We start from the raw sequence: 17,992 nt of genomic DNA on the forward strand, positions 1-17,992 counted from the left end.
CTAAAACAAATGCAACTCTTTGTTGTAAGGTAGGGAGGAAAATGCAGAAAGTGCTAAAGCAAAGGAGCAGAAGGCTGGGGAGGTATGAAAGCAATAAACAGAGTGTTGAGGACCACTACAAAAAGATGGGGGGGTGGGGAGATAAAATTGAATAACTGCTAGTTTCAGGAAAAGGTACATCAGTTAAAAATACATTAAGCAAAAATCATTTGCAGCCACTTTGAAAGAAATTATAGATTTTGTTCAAATTTGGGAAAACAAGACTATGAATAATCCATTAGGTAGAATATTTATAGAAAAAAGGCAATTTGCTTTATGAAATTATTTTAGCGTGGGTACTAGACCGTCTCCATCATCCAATTCTCAGAATATTGGAAATGAACCTAGGATTCAGGTCTACACTATCAGAGTTATTCAATCAAGGTACGCTGTTTTTTAACACTGGGTTCTCTTTTCAATTAAAGAAATTTTAGTCAATGGACATTTTGCGAAACATTTGTATATCCTACAGTTAATCCTTGTTCATCATCACCCAGGTTCATTGGATGATTCATCTGTTGATACACATGGGGTTAATGACCGTAGGAATGGGGTTTCCTACCCACTTTCCATCAATAATCTGATATCTGAGACCTCATTGAATGACATGGGGAAGTGGAGAATTACTAGTGCTCCTATTCACATTTACAATTGGCGCAAAGTTGAACTTCAAAAGGTTGTGAGGCATAATATTTTCAGTTACAGAGTAGCATTATAGACAAGGCAGCTTCCTTTCCAAGTTGAGAACGTTGTCCAGCCTGTTTTCTGCCAGGAAGGGCGCCGCAACATGCCGGTTCAAAAACTACTGTTTATAGTTTTATCATCTATACCACGATGAAGAGCCACAATGAAAGGCCCCAAAATCCCACCCACAGCAAACTCTCTTCTTACAGCATTCACCGCTCTTTTATTTGTCTTACTGTCTCTCAATGAAGCTTTGACTAACCAGGTAGTGCTGCATCCTTGATTCTTCCAATAACACTTGAGTGAATATCTATTGTAGCATTCACACCCCCCGCCCCCGCCTCCAAATGATGTGGAAGATGATTGAGAGTATAACATCAATGTCAATATGTGTTGGTAACCAGTGCATGATCTTTATTGGTAAAGGTAAACCTCCTTCCTGTCCAAACAGGAAGTTGAGTCCTTTAAGTGTCAACATGGAAAGAATTACCCCGACCCCCGAAAAATGTATAATGGTTCTGGTATTTGTCACAGTGATCTTTCCTCAGTATAAAAGCGAACCATCGACAGAGATATATATTTAATAAAACATGCACATAGTGTTATTCTGAGAGCTAGTCACATTTCCCAAGAACTCTGTACAGCAACGGACATTAATTACAAAGGGAAATACTATAAGGACGACCGCGTAACTACTCCATGAGTGCTTCAGGTGGTGGTATGGACATCAGAGGGATAACACTGGTTGATCATTGAATGCTCTGCTCAACGGTTTAACTCTACAGTCTTGTAAGGCTGGAAAACCTAAAAAATAGGCATATATAGCACCGCAACTGAGCACCATGATCACCATAGTGTAACATGTGATGGTGAAATCTCTTGTTCAGTGACATAAAGAACAGGCATAGCATGCAGACTACATGTGGCCAGCTTGTCCCTCTTGATTCTTGACTCATCTGCAGATATAAAGCTAGGCCCTGCACTCATTAGCCATTCATGAGTTATGGGTATCTACACTCTCTGGGAGCATTCTAGAGTAATTTGTTTGGAAAGCATTCTCCCATACGTATATGTTTAAGGCACTATTTAGATACTGCCTAAATTAAAGTACCCAAGGATTAAAGGGACTAGAGGGTAAGGGTTGTGCTACCGCCTCATCAATGATGAGTTGGTGCCCAATGCTATTTTCAAATCAGAGCAAGGGCACACATAATGGCACAGAACATGCAGAGTGACACAGGAAACATGCATTGCTGGGTGGTTGGGTCTTGACCCCTCAAATTGAGCATCGCAGTGAGGTTGCAGGGATGGAGCACACAACAGCATCAATTATTACCTCAGTACACTGGTCTACATGGTTCTTTCAAGTACCTACGCCTAGATGTTTGCATGCAACACCCAATGCATGCACCTCAGGGTGTGTGTGGTAGCATCTTGTCTTGTGTCATTTCAGGTTTGTCCAACACCAGGGCTAGAGGGACAGATCCATGTCGGGTTTTCAGGATACCCCATCATTAATATTCATGAGATACATTTGTATACAATGATACTGAATATATCCAAAATTGTCCTCATGGATATTAGTGAGGGATATCCTGAAAACCTGTCAGGATCCCAGCCCTCAAGGCCTGGAGTTGGACAGCCCTGGTTTAGATGGTTAAACTCCTTAATATGAGATTCCAGTTCCATTTAAAAAAACGTCTTCTCGTCTACAGTCCACATGGCATGAGTTATGAGTCACCGAGTAGTTACGCGGAGGTCATAGTATGTTCCAAGACACTCACAAGAACCAATCCATCACCAAGTGTTTTTCTTCCATTTACACATATCCAAAAGTTATCGAGGGAGCAATGTAAGTTCAGACATAAAGCCTTCATCTTTATTGTTTTTTTGTTTTGTTTTTTTGTCGATCTGGTTGTCGCTGACCGGGATCCACAGACGAGCAGAGCATTCATACTCGTAAATTGAACAGAAGAGAAAAAAAAGTTAAATACATAAACGCATTGTTTTTACACGCACACGTAGCAGTTCTCCATATAGCTCTTTTACAAAAGGAAATGGCCATTTTTGTTCTAACAGTAATTCAGTTCCTGTCTAACAAGGTTGGTAAAATATATATATATATTTATATGTTTGTCTACGGCAAATGCGTATATAACATTGTTAATCACAAAATAGCCCCCTACAACATGCTCCAATGAAGTAGGGGTACCGTAAAGAAAAAGGAGTATGGGGTCCCTGTAATTATTGTGGCAATACTGGCCCGCCGGCCGCTCATCCCTCTAGCGTCAGAATGTATAAGCAAGTGGCTGTATCCATGCATCGTGAAACTCCCACCACCCAAGTCAACCAATACAAAAACCATTGAGCTATGACATCACTAGGTCTTCCTAAGCATTGGTTAAGTAACCAAGAAGAACCAATGGCATTCATTCCATGACAAACGTCATCCTTGACCACGCCCACTCTCTTTATAAAATACCTGTTTGATGCATCTGACTTTGCACTGCAAAAATACACTTTGCACAGTTCCATGAATCAGGGTTTGTGTCAGCCGTGCAAAGCACTTTTCAGCAAATTCAATGAGTTAGTCCCTTAGACTCTACATGATGCCCTGCGGAGGTGCCCTCTGTAGTCTCCAAATAAATTAATTGCACAGCGTGACCCGGACTGTAGGCAGAAGGGCTAGCTATGTTGTTCACTTGATGCTCTTAGCTCAGTGAGTATTGGCCATTCACACAATATTTTCAAGTTGCAGACATTAAGTTATAATCACTTGGGTTGTGAGGAACAAGAAAGAGATTGGGAGAAATTAAGAAGACAGTGGCATTGACTCAGTGACCCTTTTGTGAGGAGAACCTGTGGAGTCGGGGTTGTTCCGACAAGGGGTACAATGTGTATTTGTGAAAATGCAGTTGATTTCAATGTTAAACCAAGTTTCTTATTTTTTTTATTTTCAGTTAAAAAAAAAAACTACAAACCTAGTGCGCAAGGGATGGTGGGCGGGTTTGAGCATATGACGCTGCTGTGTAAAAGGTTTGCTGCACGCTAAAAACTAATTTTGTGAAATTGTCGGTGACTCACGTGTGAAGCTAGCATGCAGAAGAAATGAAAGCAAAATGTTGAATTGGAAATACATTTTCATTGACATTGCTTGTTAAAATAAGTCATTTTTACAAGAAATTGAAGTTATGTAACCTAATCTTTGAAGAGTTGGTTGTCGTCTTCAAGACACTTGTCTCACACAGAAGCTTCTCGCTGCACTGGCTCAACCATCGGTAGTGATGTGAAACATGATTTGTGGCATGGCAGTCCCCAATGGTGAATCGATTTCCAGGGGCAAACACATGAGTTTAAATTATAAATCTATCTTCTGATACCATTTGGAGTGACTGATAGAGGGATTACTCCTCTATCCACTTCTATGACAGGTCTGAATGAGCAATTAGAATGGTCTCCCCTGTTTTAAAGGAAGTGGGTGTTAATTCACCTTTGCAATTTCTCCAACTGCTGTTGTCTTCAGCAGTGGCTCGCACAGAGCAGATGCTGAAGGGTCAGGCTTGCCCCGCAAACAAATGTATCCGACCCTCAGACTCCATCTTTTTTACCTGACTAGGACAATGGCCACACCCAAGGAAGAATGATAGTTGGCCCTTTAAGGAGGTGACCCGGTTCTTGGATTCAACCAGGTGCTTAGTTTTGATCAATGAACATTCAAGCGCTCCCTCAGAACTTTAAGCTTTGGGCTGTGAGTCCGGAGCTCAGCAAGTCCCATCGAGCAACAGCAACCGTTTATTGTGGATTTGCTCCACACTGTAAACTTAAGCTGAGCAGCCTTGAACTGTGGATCCAATTTTCTTCGGTTACAGCGCCCTCAATGCAGTGGGCAGAAATTGTCCATGAACATTATTTCACAGCTCAAAGCTGAGCTAAACATTCCAAATAATGCATTTAGCTACACACTTTGTTTTGCTTATTTTATTTCGTTTACAATAAAGTTTGGCAACAGCGACCTCAGTGTCATCATGTACTATTTGTTTGCCCTGCTTTGTTGTCTTAACAGGCTGGTGCTTTTATGTTGCCATGCCTTTCACAAAAAGGATGACCTTGATTTATGCTAGCAAAATGTGCCTTGGCCTTCCGGGACTAGAGACATTTGATTGTCATTTCCCAGAGTGATGCTTTAAATACCACTAGGCGCATAATACTGAGAGTAGTTCCATAGGATGACATGTCTAGGACCCTGTAGAGCCCCACTGTCATGCTTTTGGGGCCACTGCATGTGTGTCATTCCATGGTCATTTCATGGTTGTGTTGAACACTTTGTTGCTTCTAGGGTGGAAAGTGGCTCATATGATATTGTCCATGGACAGGTTACCTCCCATGATCAGACTTACTATTCTCTATGTGTTCCATCAAACTGCAAGAATTGCTCCTCTTGTGTGGCTTCAAAGCGCGGGCTGTGTTAGCAGCAACACACCGCTATCGATGTATGGGAAATAACACGGAAGGGGATGGACCTGCAGGTGTATGAGGAGGGTTTCCCTGACAGGCCTGTGCCTCTGAAATGATGGCGGAGATGATGTAGAGGGTTTGACATGATGAGCCATGCCCCATCATCAGTGGCCTTTCAGACACACTGGCCAGCCAAGACAACTGTCAATGTTCATATAAGCTATGACAGGCAACCATCGACCCACACTTCACATTTCTGAAAAAGCGGTATCCCTATCCTGTGGAAAGGGTTAACGACTAGCCATCACACTCAGCACAGCAATTCATTTCAGCCTACACTTCCTGTTTGTGTGACAGGTATTGGTTAGTTTATATATTTACACTTCCAAAACGACCCCCTTCCCCTATAGTTCTCCCTTTGTCTTTGTCTTTAGGGCTTTACCAGCTCTAAGCCTACACACACAAATAACACAATGTTAACCTTCATCATCACATGACACACTCTCCTCAAACTGGTGTCTCCAAGGAGCCGCTGGAGGCTGGCACTCAGGAAGTGGGAGGGCGCCAAGGATGGGCAACAGGAAGACAGGATAGCACTGGATTTGGATTGGCTGGCCATGGGACTCTGGGATCCAATGATGTTGGATTTGAGGTGCCAGTGAGATCAGCAGGAGCTCCATGCCCATCTCGATTGAGCAGTTGGGAGCCGTGTTCTCTTGGTGAAATTGAATGTGGGTTGTAGGTGCGTAACAAGATCATGGACTGTCGTTGCATGCAAAGAACACAGGATGTAGATGCATCCCAGCAACATGGATTATTAGCACATACCAGGAACATGGGCTGTTGGTGCAAGCAAAGGATGCAGGTTGTTGGCGGTTTCTTTCAACATACACTGTTGGCAGTCTCCTTCCTAACCCTGGGCTTTTGGCGTGTAGCCACAGTGTACCTTCTGGTGCCCACTCAGACCCCTGGCATGGCCCCACTGCTAGTTATGCTGGTGCGTACAGCTTGCAGAAGTTGATGGTACAGAAACATGACTTGCAATAGTACTACAACGGAAAGATGGGGGTCTTATCGTGTATGCATTCCCCAGACCTTTTTTCCGCAACCCCGATAAATAGGCCCTAGAGTGATTGGTTCCTATTATCTTGCAAGAAAGGAAGACATTTTTAAATGCCAATATACTGTGGATCGCAAGAATCAAATTGAAGATAGCAGACACTGAATGCATCCCCATCGCATTACTTAGATGTTTAGGGGCCGCACATCGTTAGCGGCCGAAGATGCTAACCGTGCAGAACTTGGACTGACACCACTATGACAGGTTGTAAAGCCGGTAAGCTCGTCTCTCTGTAAAAAATGTATCTTAATTCCAAAACACTCAAATGTTACTCCTGATATTCGTTAGGCCTTGAGGCGACTACGGGTGTTGCCTATCGAAGGCGTTGCATCCATAGCCAGGACAATGGATTTTGGACAAATCCTCACCTTCTGCTTACATGACCACATGCCTAGCCCAATAAGTCATTTGATCCCTAAAAGTTCTAATGGATATCAATGTTGTGATTGGGTCGTCTTTTGAGACGGTCTTTGGTGTTCCGTCAACGAGTAGAGTGCACGTGATTTTAATATACGGGCCGCCACTTTGTTCATTAGGCATGAGTTGGACTATCTTTATTGGAGATCCAATCCAAACCCTAAAAGGTTTCGGTTTACTTGCAAGTGCTACAACATGGAGCAGAGCCCGACGAGAACGATGAGCCGGACTAGTATACCATGCTAACAGCAGCACAAAGGCCAGGACTTCTGATGAAGTTGGTGATCCTTTAATGGGACATTGGCGACTGTCAGTACAAGGTCAATTCTGGCTGATATCCTGCTTACTTACTTGATTCAAGCAAAAGCCTAGGCAGTGTGTTGCGCTGGTTACAGACTTAACCCTAGGCTGGCAGCTGTGGTGTGCCTGTGGCGGCTGCAATTTATACAGGCTCACAAAAGCAAGAAAGATCTGGATTCGACTCAGGGAATAGTGCAGGAGTCAGCAAAGTGAGAAATGGCATGGGCATTGGAAGCCTTCTTCTGTCATCAATAGCTTTGCAGGACAATCCATAAGTCCTTCATGAACAACACTGCTTCTAGGTTTCTATCAAAATAGCCGACCCGATCCTCTCAGAAAACAAAGCCTGTACCCTTATATATTCCATTATTTCACACAATATCTCGGCCAATGCACCCCTGCCCTGCACCATTTCAAGCCAATGGGTACTCAGTCTTGCTACTATTATGCCCACAAAAACACGATCTTTCTTCAACACACACCTAACTTTCAGGAACACCGATCAATACATATCAGGCCTACAATTTTCTGTCAATGGAACCATGCACAGATTCTGATATTGGGCAAAGATCTCTGTGACTGCCCAGTGTACCTATTAATCTGCATCCTCTTGGCACTTAGACACTACATAGTGTCGTCTAGCGGTGACCTTGCTACATCAAAGCAATCGTTAGTATCTAAGTTCGAGGATATTGAAGTTCCAGAGCTAGCCAGGGCTTCCAAGCGCTTACGATGATTGTTCACATCTGGCTGATGCAGACTTGGAAGGGCAGGGATGTTTTTTTTCTCAGGCTCTCAGGGCTAGCGTCCAGGGACTGTCAGCTTCATAGTCTGAGCATCGCTTGACATTCCCAGGATCTTTTATGGGAATCCGTGAGTATCTGCGGGCCCAACTGGGAAGTGGCATACGGAGCACGGCTCCTTTCTCTACTGAAGTATGCCCAGACCATGCCAACTTGGTTCTGAAAGTACACTCCTCAAAAATAAGTAATAACTAGTTAGTACAACTATGCAACACAAGGAGAGAAGTGACTATATTTTAATGTAGTATGTAACCTGCCTGAATGCTTCAAATTGGACACAATAAACCAAACTGGGGTGGAACCAATGGAAGCAGCTGCTGCAATCCATGCTAGTACCAGCTCTTAGTTGATCAGGAGAAAGAACTTTACGAGGGTCCTTTTCAACTGTTAGAAGTACAAAAATAAGGAATCCCTATAACCACTGTCTTTGGTCGGTGCCTTCTGTGAACTAACAGCCGTCAAAGGGAAAAAGGAATGTCCGCTAATAGAGGGCATGGCGTAACATTTCTCTTGATGAATAGTGAGAATGGGCTTACATGGGCAATGCAGGAATACCAGGAATGTACATTGGAATGGAATGTACATAGTGAAATCCTGAGGATCATTCTCACTAGGCATTCTATCCAGACTTTTCTGAACATGCACAGCCTTGTGAAAAGAATACAACGCCCATTTGAGAGATTTCAGATAAATCAATTCTGTTTAGCCACTTGCTTTTGCCAATCAGGGCCATTTCCCCACCTCTGCTTAAGTTTTTCAATGTAAGAGCACTTTCTACAAAGGAAGGATGGTTGAAGCGCATAGCCAAACTCAATGCTTTATGCACAAATCCTGAAGCCTGGAGTATCAGGCAAGTTTCCCTTTGCTCCGGACTGGGGAATTTGGACTTGTGTGCTCCCCTAAATCCAGAGCTTCTGCTCCATTGGCTTCTGGGTCAATGTGCCATCTTCCCAACGCAGGCACAGATTTCGTTCATGCTTTTGGCTTTAATATGGAGGCCTGGTCATTGAGGTGCATAGCCTGATGTTTCCAATCCATGATGCCGCAAGGTCTGATTCCAAGATCTCAGTCTAGGTGATAGAGTCAAGGAGTCAGCGGAAGGCATTTGGGTCCACATCACTTAAGTAGCTCTAATTGTGCTGGAAGGGCGAGTCTCCAATATGTTAACGGATCTCATCCTCTTGTTACTTTGGTGCTTTCAGGAGGTTCAGGGGGTGGATTGGGATGAGCCAAGCAATGCATGGATCAGCCTTTCCTTCCCACATCTGAGGCATCCTCTGGCTACATATTGGGATATACGTCCAGCTGTCCACCAGTATGAATTCAGAAGAAAATACGAAACAATGAGGCCTAAAGACGTGTTAGCCATGCCATGAGGACTACAGTATACGTTTTGACAATGGTTTTATCCAGAACACCCACCCAACCCTTCTCTTGCCCAGCCTATTGTGGAGCTGTGCAGTGTTTTGGGGCAGAGTGTACCCCTGATTGGCTGCTATATCTGTGATGTCATGTAGATGATGACAGTTGATCTCAGGACCATGATTTAGCTGATGGGGCAGAGGAATAAAAATGATACGTTTCCTCAACTCCTGGAGCTTTCTCTTAGCAGCCATTTTGAAAGAGTCATGTGTTGTTCACCTAGCCAATCAGAGCTCAAGTGCTTAGACATAGCCCTTCGTGGTCACTGTTTTCAACATTCTGTGTGCCTAATTATCATGTGAAAATGTGTGGTCTGTCCAGGACTTGATGTATTTGAAGATAATACCCTTTTTCCATCGCCAGGGGAGTGAAGAGTAACATTGTGTATCCTGGGGACACCCTAGAAACTCTACGGAGACCACCCATTGTCTTCTTCATAGGATGTTATCATGTGATGCAACGATACAACCAAAAGTCAATCCAATAATCCGAAAAATACCAGAAGAACACAAACACACACAGTGGATTACCTCCTTTTTGTGTGCCCCATTTTGGTTACCATGGCACCACAAAACCAACATGTCATCTTGCACAAGGCCCAGTCCAGGACGAGAGAGTTAACGTGATAAGGAAGAGGGGTGGAGCTCTCTGGGCCTGGACTCAGGAAGTGTCTTGCAGCCCTTGCTGCAAAAGCCTCCATTGTATATCTGACCAAGGCGTGGAGGTGCCATGCTCCCCTGGACAGCTTTCACGCGTGCACACTAACACGCTCCCACACGCAAACTCACACAGCAAAGCGGGCCCAGGAGAAGAAGAGGGACACTAAGGTCAGACACCCCAGCAAGGCTCCTTGGGACACCAGTGTTACAGAGAAAATCTGGTTATACTTCATGGTCTAAAGTCTGCTTGTCAAATTGAAAGGTGCAGAAAGGGGTGGGGGAAGCGAGGAACTGGGTAGGAAGATTGGGGTAGGAGTTAGGCAGAGAAACACCAAAGCTAGACCTCAGCATAAAAAGAAATTCAAACTGAAAAAAGAAGTAAAGAAAAACTTTTTTTACAACAATTCAATGTTCTCGGCATATGTTGGTTCTTTACACAGAAATTCAGTCCGTTTTTTGTTTTTATTTATATTTTCCACGGGATATCTTGTTGAGTTGCAAATTTTCAGAATCTTCTCGCGTTATTCTATGTTCTTCGACTCTTAAACACACAACGTGGTGAAAGAAACAGTCCCGCTTCTCTCTCTTTCTCTTCTTCGCCTGTGTGACCATTTGTGTGTGTTTTATTTTCGCAGGTACTGTATTAACATTTGTAGAATAAGCAGAAAAGGGACGCGGCCAGTAGCCAGACGGGTGCAGCCAGATCCAGGGACCCGTTGGCCGGCACCGTTCCAGGTCCTGCAGAGGAAGGAAGCAGAGTGACAGCAGAGTTAGTCTAGAGGCCTTCACATGCTAGCCCCCCACCCCCTATCAGGTAGTTAATGCCCTAGCAGAACACAAGCTTAGCCTGGAGTAAAGGTGTGTGGAGGTTTTGGACATTCATGCGGCATGTGCTTTGTGGCATACCACCACAATGCACTCTGGTGTCATTGGCGCTCACACAAGACATCAGTAAGAGAGCAATCGATTCTGAGGCAAGCCCTACATACTCCGAAATCTGTGGTAGAGCGCACATCCACACAGGAGGAGAAGTGTTCTGATAGCTAAGGTGCTAACTGAGGGCCTAAGAAAATTCCTTGCTTCATGTTTCAGTTTTCTGCGTTGGACTCACAGTAAGTAAACACCTACCCTCTGCGTTTGTGGGAGATATGCACAATAGGGCATGTCTTATTTTCTACTTCTACAGAATGCCTTCCCATTGCTTAATTTGATGCAGAGAAGAGACTGGCCGGCAATTTCTCACTATCCTTCATTAAAACATTGTGTGTGTGTGTGTGTGTATGCGCACACACACAAACCCACCCACCATAACAAATCACAATTGCATACTTTGTATGACAGCTGACTGGTGCTCAGTGAATCCTGATCTACTTCATTCTTTCCTTTTGGCATCAGAGGTACGAGTGCATTCATCCTTTCCATTGCGTAATGTTGACTAGAGGAAAATTGGCTACCAAGGTATTACTACTGTTAATATATTTGACCACAGCAGTATGACCTTGTGCCAATCCTTTCCTACATATATAATTTGCCAAGGATATCTGTGCACAAAGCTTTCCTGCCTCTTCTTAAATTCTGCAAGGCTCACCGTTTTAAATGAGAAACAGGACAAAACTGATTTCATCCTCACATCCAAATCCTGAGGCAGGCTGACTGGGTATATATGGTTTAAGTTTATAACCGTAAAGGTTATAAACACTTTCATATTGGGAGGAGTGTTATGCTCCAAGCTCATGATGTACTTAGTGGTTTAATAATGCAATCATTTAACAAAAAACATATTTACCAAATATAAATGATCTGTGGCCAATCACATTCACATTATCCCAAAATCTTCTTTCATTTAATGCAAAGGAGGCAGGACATCTCATTGGTGCTATTTGACCCCCTCCCCGCTCACATAAGGGCATTTTGAAAGAGTACAATATGTGTACCAGATGGTTCATCTTGGAATGATAACCTTCTATCAGAAAATAATGTATATGTCTATTGTATGCTTTTGTTTAGTGAGAAAAGTGTAATGTCTTCATTTTGACCAAAGTATATACAAGAAATGATCATCATTTTTAATTGCTTATTTTGCCAAGAATGCACACATTGTCTCGAAAAATGCCCTTCCATTTAGGGAAGGATAAGGCTCCAATTGAAACGAACAATCTGTTTCTTCTGTGAGCTTCAAGTCAATGTTTAATTTTGTAATGTTGTATGCTGTCCACCAATAGGTAGGCAGTGCTGCAGAACCCACACGTTTGTTCCAGTATGCACCGACATTTATAATGAACACAAACATAGAAAATAACAAACCCTAATAACATACCACGACTGCCGTAACCCCTCGATGCTTCTTCTACCGCAGGCAATAATACTTATATTTCTTATAGCAACACAAGTACACAACCTGTTAACCAAATAGGTCTACATTCAATCGATTTTGACTCATATAAGGAAAAATATTCTTCGGCAGAGGCCACTTTCAGTAGGTATCAATCTTATCTTGCACAAATGATTGAGACAATATCACCTTTTCAAATGAAAGAAAGTTCAACACCTGAACCATCAGTCATACCTGGTATTATGATGAAGCTTTTCTGCACAGAAAGAGACTGTGAAGTGCAAATGGAGAAGGACCCCTGACCAAGCTAATTGCTCTCTTCTTAAGCTGGCTAAACACAAATATAAACAGGCCTTTGTCATGCCCAACAAATAGGATCGATGTGATTACTGGGCCCCATATATATGCATATACAAAAAGATGTTTTATTTTTTTATTGTATTTTTTTACATTGACGCTCCTGGGCTCTGGCTCTTTGTTTCTGAAGAGGCTGGCATTTTTGTTGAGGCCTCTTAAAAAAAAAAAAAAACAGGGGGTTCCACAAATGTAATACTTTGTACCGTGACCCTAAATAAGAAACAATAGTCATAACAAATAATGTACCTTTCTGGAATTCTATACAATAACTGCTAGACTCGTCAAAGGGATGAGAGGTTGTCTTCTATCGCTCTCCTCGATGTCACTTCAGGGTGGGGTCAAATGACATCACTTCCTGTGATGTCATCATATGTCAAAGGTCGTGTTATGTCACTTACGCTACCCCTGGCATTTTGGTGAAATGACATCCCTGTTGGAATGCCTGACTTCTTCTACTTTATGATAGAACAATTTGAATGTAAACCTTTATAAGTGGTAGATATGAGAGACATTATTCTTAGCTTTAAACCAAAGTATATGGTGATCCCTGCCCCCCTTCACTTATCAAAGATTGTGTGGCCTTTTTTAAGTTCTATAATAACTACATTTCTGAATGCTTCTTGTTGGGATAGGTAAGTTCCTAATTCTGTTAGCAAGCCTGGGTTACCTCCCCTGTTGAAAAAAACGATCATGGCTCCTGGAGACTGTGCAAGTAAACCTCCATTAACAAATTCAAATTCCCTTTCTTGTTAAACGTTCTCGACAAAACAACACACATCCAACCACAAAGCCATATGCAGAATCTAAATTTACTAGTTGACAGACAATCTGGGCTCCGTTTGTATAGAAGTATGGAATAATATCATTTTCACATGGCGGACTCCCTTCTACGCATCATCGATCAGGGACGCAACCGCCTCGTTTGTTTTCCAGAGAAGCCAATTCTCAGACACCCATAGCTTAACGTACTGGAAGACTGACTGCATTTTACTTTGGTTGAGTTTGGGATGTTCAATGATACAATGACACACCAAAACGATATAATAATACTTAAAGAAAGAAGCTATAACTGAAGAAATAAGAGCAAACATATATACAAGTGAAAATACACCATATACAAAGACGATAAGTCACTAGATGAGCAGTGAATGTATATACACAGAACCCCAAGGTAGATGAGCCATATAGAAGCATGCTGCAGTAGCAAACATAACACTTGAGAAGTGGTCATGTTGAAAAGATGGAGGCCGGCTCGCAATGATAATAAGCAAAGAGCTGGAAGGAGAGAGACTAGAGCTGCAAAGCTGAGAGAGGCTGGAAATACAAATTCATGCATGAAATAATAATAGCTGCTGGCCAGAGATTAAGGATGCACAGCGAGAAGCTACTGAAGGGCACAAGAGGAGTCAATGAGGATAATGCGTACGTAAGACATATTTCTCTTAGATGAAGTAAATGAGTGAACATTAATGAGTGCCCTTTATTTACAAATTAAATGCGGAAAAGCCTATTTGAGATGGTGCAAGCAAGTCTCTGGAGGCTATAGAGGGTAATGACACCTGAAATAGTTGAATCACATAGCACTATACAAAAGGTTGAAATTAACAAAATCATGGTGTTCTCACACGTGATTCAGAACTTGAAAACAAATCCTATTAATTAAGCTCGAGATGAAGATAGTTGTGTACCTACAATCCCTTTAAATTTCCAGAGAAGAGAACATCCCGCAAGGTTAACTACAAAGAAGAGGCCTTGGCTGATGAGAGATGACAGAACTAATTGGACAAGTGGGCAGTAGTCTGATGTTGTTCTCTGCACTTGAGTTTCATTTTGCTTACGTGCTGCTAATGAGCCGAGTGTCCAAGGTTGGGCAAGAATGCCAACATATCATGAGGGCCTATGCAACGATGAGAATACAATGTTGCACGAGCCAATCCACCTCTGTTATACTGTTATAATCTGTATTATACATAATTTGAAGGAGGTTTGGGGCTTGTCTACCAGAGAGAATCAGCCAATAAAGTAACTAACAGTTATAGGCTCCATAAGAAGACATGATCCCCTAACCAATTCCCAAGCCTGATAGGTTTTAATAATTGCCACACAGGATGACATCAGAGCTTATGCACATCTAGGCATAAAGCCTTTGTGTACCTGTAATGCAGCTGTGAGTGTTGTTGTGCGCCAGATAGCCCCCTTTATTGAATTGATAATGTAGTATTTTTACATATTCTTTGAGTCTGTCCTGTTATTTGGGTCCAAGATTATTTGTTATCATAATTCCATTCTGTGCATAGAAAAACACACAAAAAGTGCTACTGTGCAGCTTGGGTTTAGAAGCAGAGAAACACACACACACACACACACACACACACACACACACACACACACACACACACACACACACACACACACACACACACACACACACACACACACACACACACACACACACACACACACACACACACACACACACACACACACACACACACACACACACACACACACACACACACACACACACACACACACACACACACACACACACACACACACACACACACACACACACACACACACACACACACACACACACACACACACACACACACACACACACACACACACACACACACACACACACACACACACACACACACACACACACACACACACACCACCCCCCCCCCCCCCTTTAAGTGAGTGACTTGATTTAGGTGTCACTGTCCAGCTTGTGGTTCACAATTGGTAGGATCAGAGAACCCCTGGGGGCACTTGAGTGAGACTCAGGCTTGCATGACTTTTGTAATAGGAAATAGCAGATATTTAAAATGGGATACATCAGTCACTAATCAATAATGTCCACCTTGTAAGGTGAGTGGACAAGATACATACCATCTGGTAAAACCTGATATGAGGAGCAGAAAATCTCTGAGGCCTGCATGTGCCAGGATCACGCTTGCATGATTTTTGCAGAAGGAAAAAGGTAGAGATTCAGGGAGGAGTGACATATCAGTCAGTATGTGTCTCTTGGAGTAGATGAGACACATGCCCTCTGATGACACTTGGGAGGGTGACAAATTGCTAGAAATCACTGAGGGCAGCTTTTGCAAGATTTTGTGGTGTCACAGTGGTCTTACGAGATACTCTAGAAGGTGCACAATGCAGGAGGGAGACAGTTGGTGACTAAGAAGGAGGAGGAAGATGGCTAAGCTTCTTATACCTCTATTGTTATTGACCCTTTGACCACATACTTTAAGGCCATAAATATAACATAATTATACCTACCTTTCTGCCTTCTGAGCCATGACTACAAAATTGGCAACCAGTGTGACTGCCCTTGTTGCGTCCACGCCACGCCTGACAGGAGCTCTGCCGGAGCAATGAGGACACCTGGCGAGGTGAGGGTGACTGTCCCTACTGGAGGTCCATGTCCCAAAACGGGGCCCAGGACTGGTGATTGCTGGCCTATCTAAGCACAACACCTGCATGTGCCATTGCTTAGCAACGCTACGAATGGCAGCAAAGCTTACAGTGCAGGCGTGTCTCGCTGATGCAGAACAAAACAAAAGAAGGGAACAAAAGGGGAGATACAAGCTTAAAGATCAAAGATAAAGGCCTCATTACGACCCTAGCGTTAGCTGAGTCGCCAGTAATGATTTTTTACCGGGGCCGAGAAAAGGGCAATAAGCGGGTCATGCTGACCTTGGTGGACCCAGTTATTGCCCTTTCCTGGGCTCCGGTAAAAATTAATCCCCATTCCCATTGAGCCCATTAGGGCTCAATGGGATTAGGGAGGATGCTAACAAAGGGCCCGTTAATGACGTGCCCGTTGTTAGCATCCTGGTCTGCTAGCGGGTCCCACTGCAGACCTCATAATAGGGCAGCCCGGAATGAACGGGCCGGTCCCTTACCGGCCCCGTTCATTTTGTGTCCGCCTGGATCGTAATGAGGCCCTTAAGGACTGCAATTCCAGAGAATTGATAAGTAAAATGCGATTAATAAAAATGCGTACTACATATTGATGTAGAGCACATATTGATACAGAGTGCATAACAATAAAGAGTACATATATACATCTCAAACCTATATCAAAACAACTCCACCCAGTACAATCACAAGTCATCCCAGAGCAGCTGTTGGTCAAATTAACTTGCAGATTGTGCCCCCTCGCAAGATGTTCCTCCCAGGTTTGGGGGGAACACGCCATATCGAGGAAGAGGTGGCTCAAATCTGTTGAGCACTATGCAAATGTTGTGTGTGACACTAATTAGATTGTGGTTATAAAAAAATCCCATTGCCTAGGTACGGCAGGACAAGATACATTTGAAGATCTCCTGAAACTGTCTGAAGGTGAATTTCTCAACCTAAATGAATATGAGAAGTCTGCAAGGAAAACTAATAAACATTATGAAAAGAAGATTAGCACTATATTAGAAGGCAACACCTTCGGAAAGAGAGTGCAGGAGGATGGAGAGACTGTAGAACAATACATCACAGCATTAGGAAAACTGTCTAGATTGTGCAATTTCAACCAGCAACTGGACGAGAGACTAAGAGATCCATGTATGCTAGAATGCAGGAGTAGCTAGGTGAGAGATAGACTGTGGACGGAGGATGGGCCTCCATTTGTGACCGTATTACGGATAGCTAAAGAGGTTGAGCAAACAGAAAGATGTGTCAAGACACTGGAAGGCAGGATGAAAGAAGTGACAATTAAATTGTGACCGAGACAATATTCACCCTAGGAAATCACACAGTCAAGACAAAATGGGTACTGGAGGACAGGAGTAATAACAGCAACCCTTCCAGATTTGACAACCCTAAGGGGAAAGGAAGACTTCCCGTAATGTTTAAAAGTCAACCGAGAAGGTGCTACAGGTGTGAAGGAACGTCACATTGGGTGAATAGCCCAAATGTCCTGGTACTCCGCATCATCTGCAGAATATATAATGGAAAGGGACGTTTAGCAAGATGTTGCAGGAGCAGCATGGCAAACTGGGCCAATGAGATAAAGGATGGTGATGAAGATGATGAATGCATATCCACAGTCAGGGATGATGAAGAAGACCTTGAAAGTCCAAAACCACAGTCACCATGAATAATGTACCAATTGCAATGTTGACTGACTCAGAAGCCAAATCCAACTTATTGCCAGAAGTAGTATGGAAGGACAAATTCAAACTCAAGTACTTACATAAAGTTGACATCAATAGAACTGATTGGTTGGTTTCAAGCTACATTGCGATTCAAACGGAGAGAAGCTGCTGGAAAAGTTTATGTATCAAACAAGGGGCCAATGCCACTGCTGAGCTGGGCCCATCAGAAGAAGGTAGAAGCACAACTTGAACCAAATGCAAAAGATGCTGTATTGCCAATAGAGAGTGATAAATTACAAGTC

The 17,992-nt window shown here is 43.1% G+C and overlaps 1 protein-coding gene across 4 annotated transcripts in view; it reads right to left on the bottom strand.

Moving 5' to 3' along the window:
* Positions 1–2,576: 2,576 nt before the first annotated feature.
* LSAMP (limbic system associated membrane protein) overlaps positions 2,577–17,992 on the bottom strand; it is a 1,269,728-nt gene continuing 1,254,312 nt past the window's right edge. For all 4 annotated transcript variants that reach the window (XM_069635910.1, XM_069635911.1, XM_069635913.1 and 1 more), the window contains one exon: positions 2,577–10,637. In XM_069635910.1, coding sequence (XP_069492011.1) covers positions 10,543–10,637 — 95 coding nt within the window. In that variant the 3' untranslated portion in view covers positions 2,577–10,542. The remainder of the gene's footprint in view (positions 10,638–17,992) is intronic.

The sequence above is a fragment of the Ambystoma mexicanum genome, chromosome 7p (genome assembly GCF_040938575.1).
Source record: "Ambystoma mexicanum isolate Mex_15411 chromosome 7p, UKY_AmexF1_1, whole genome shotgun sequence".
NCBI lineage: Eukaryota > Metazoa > Chordata > Amphibia > Caudata > Ambystomatidae > Ambystoma > Ambystoma mexicanum.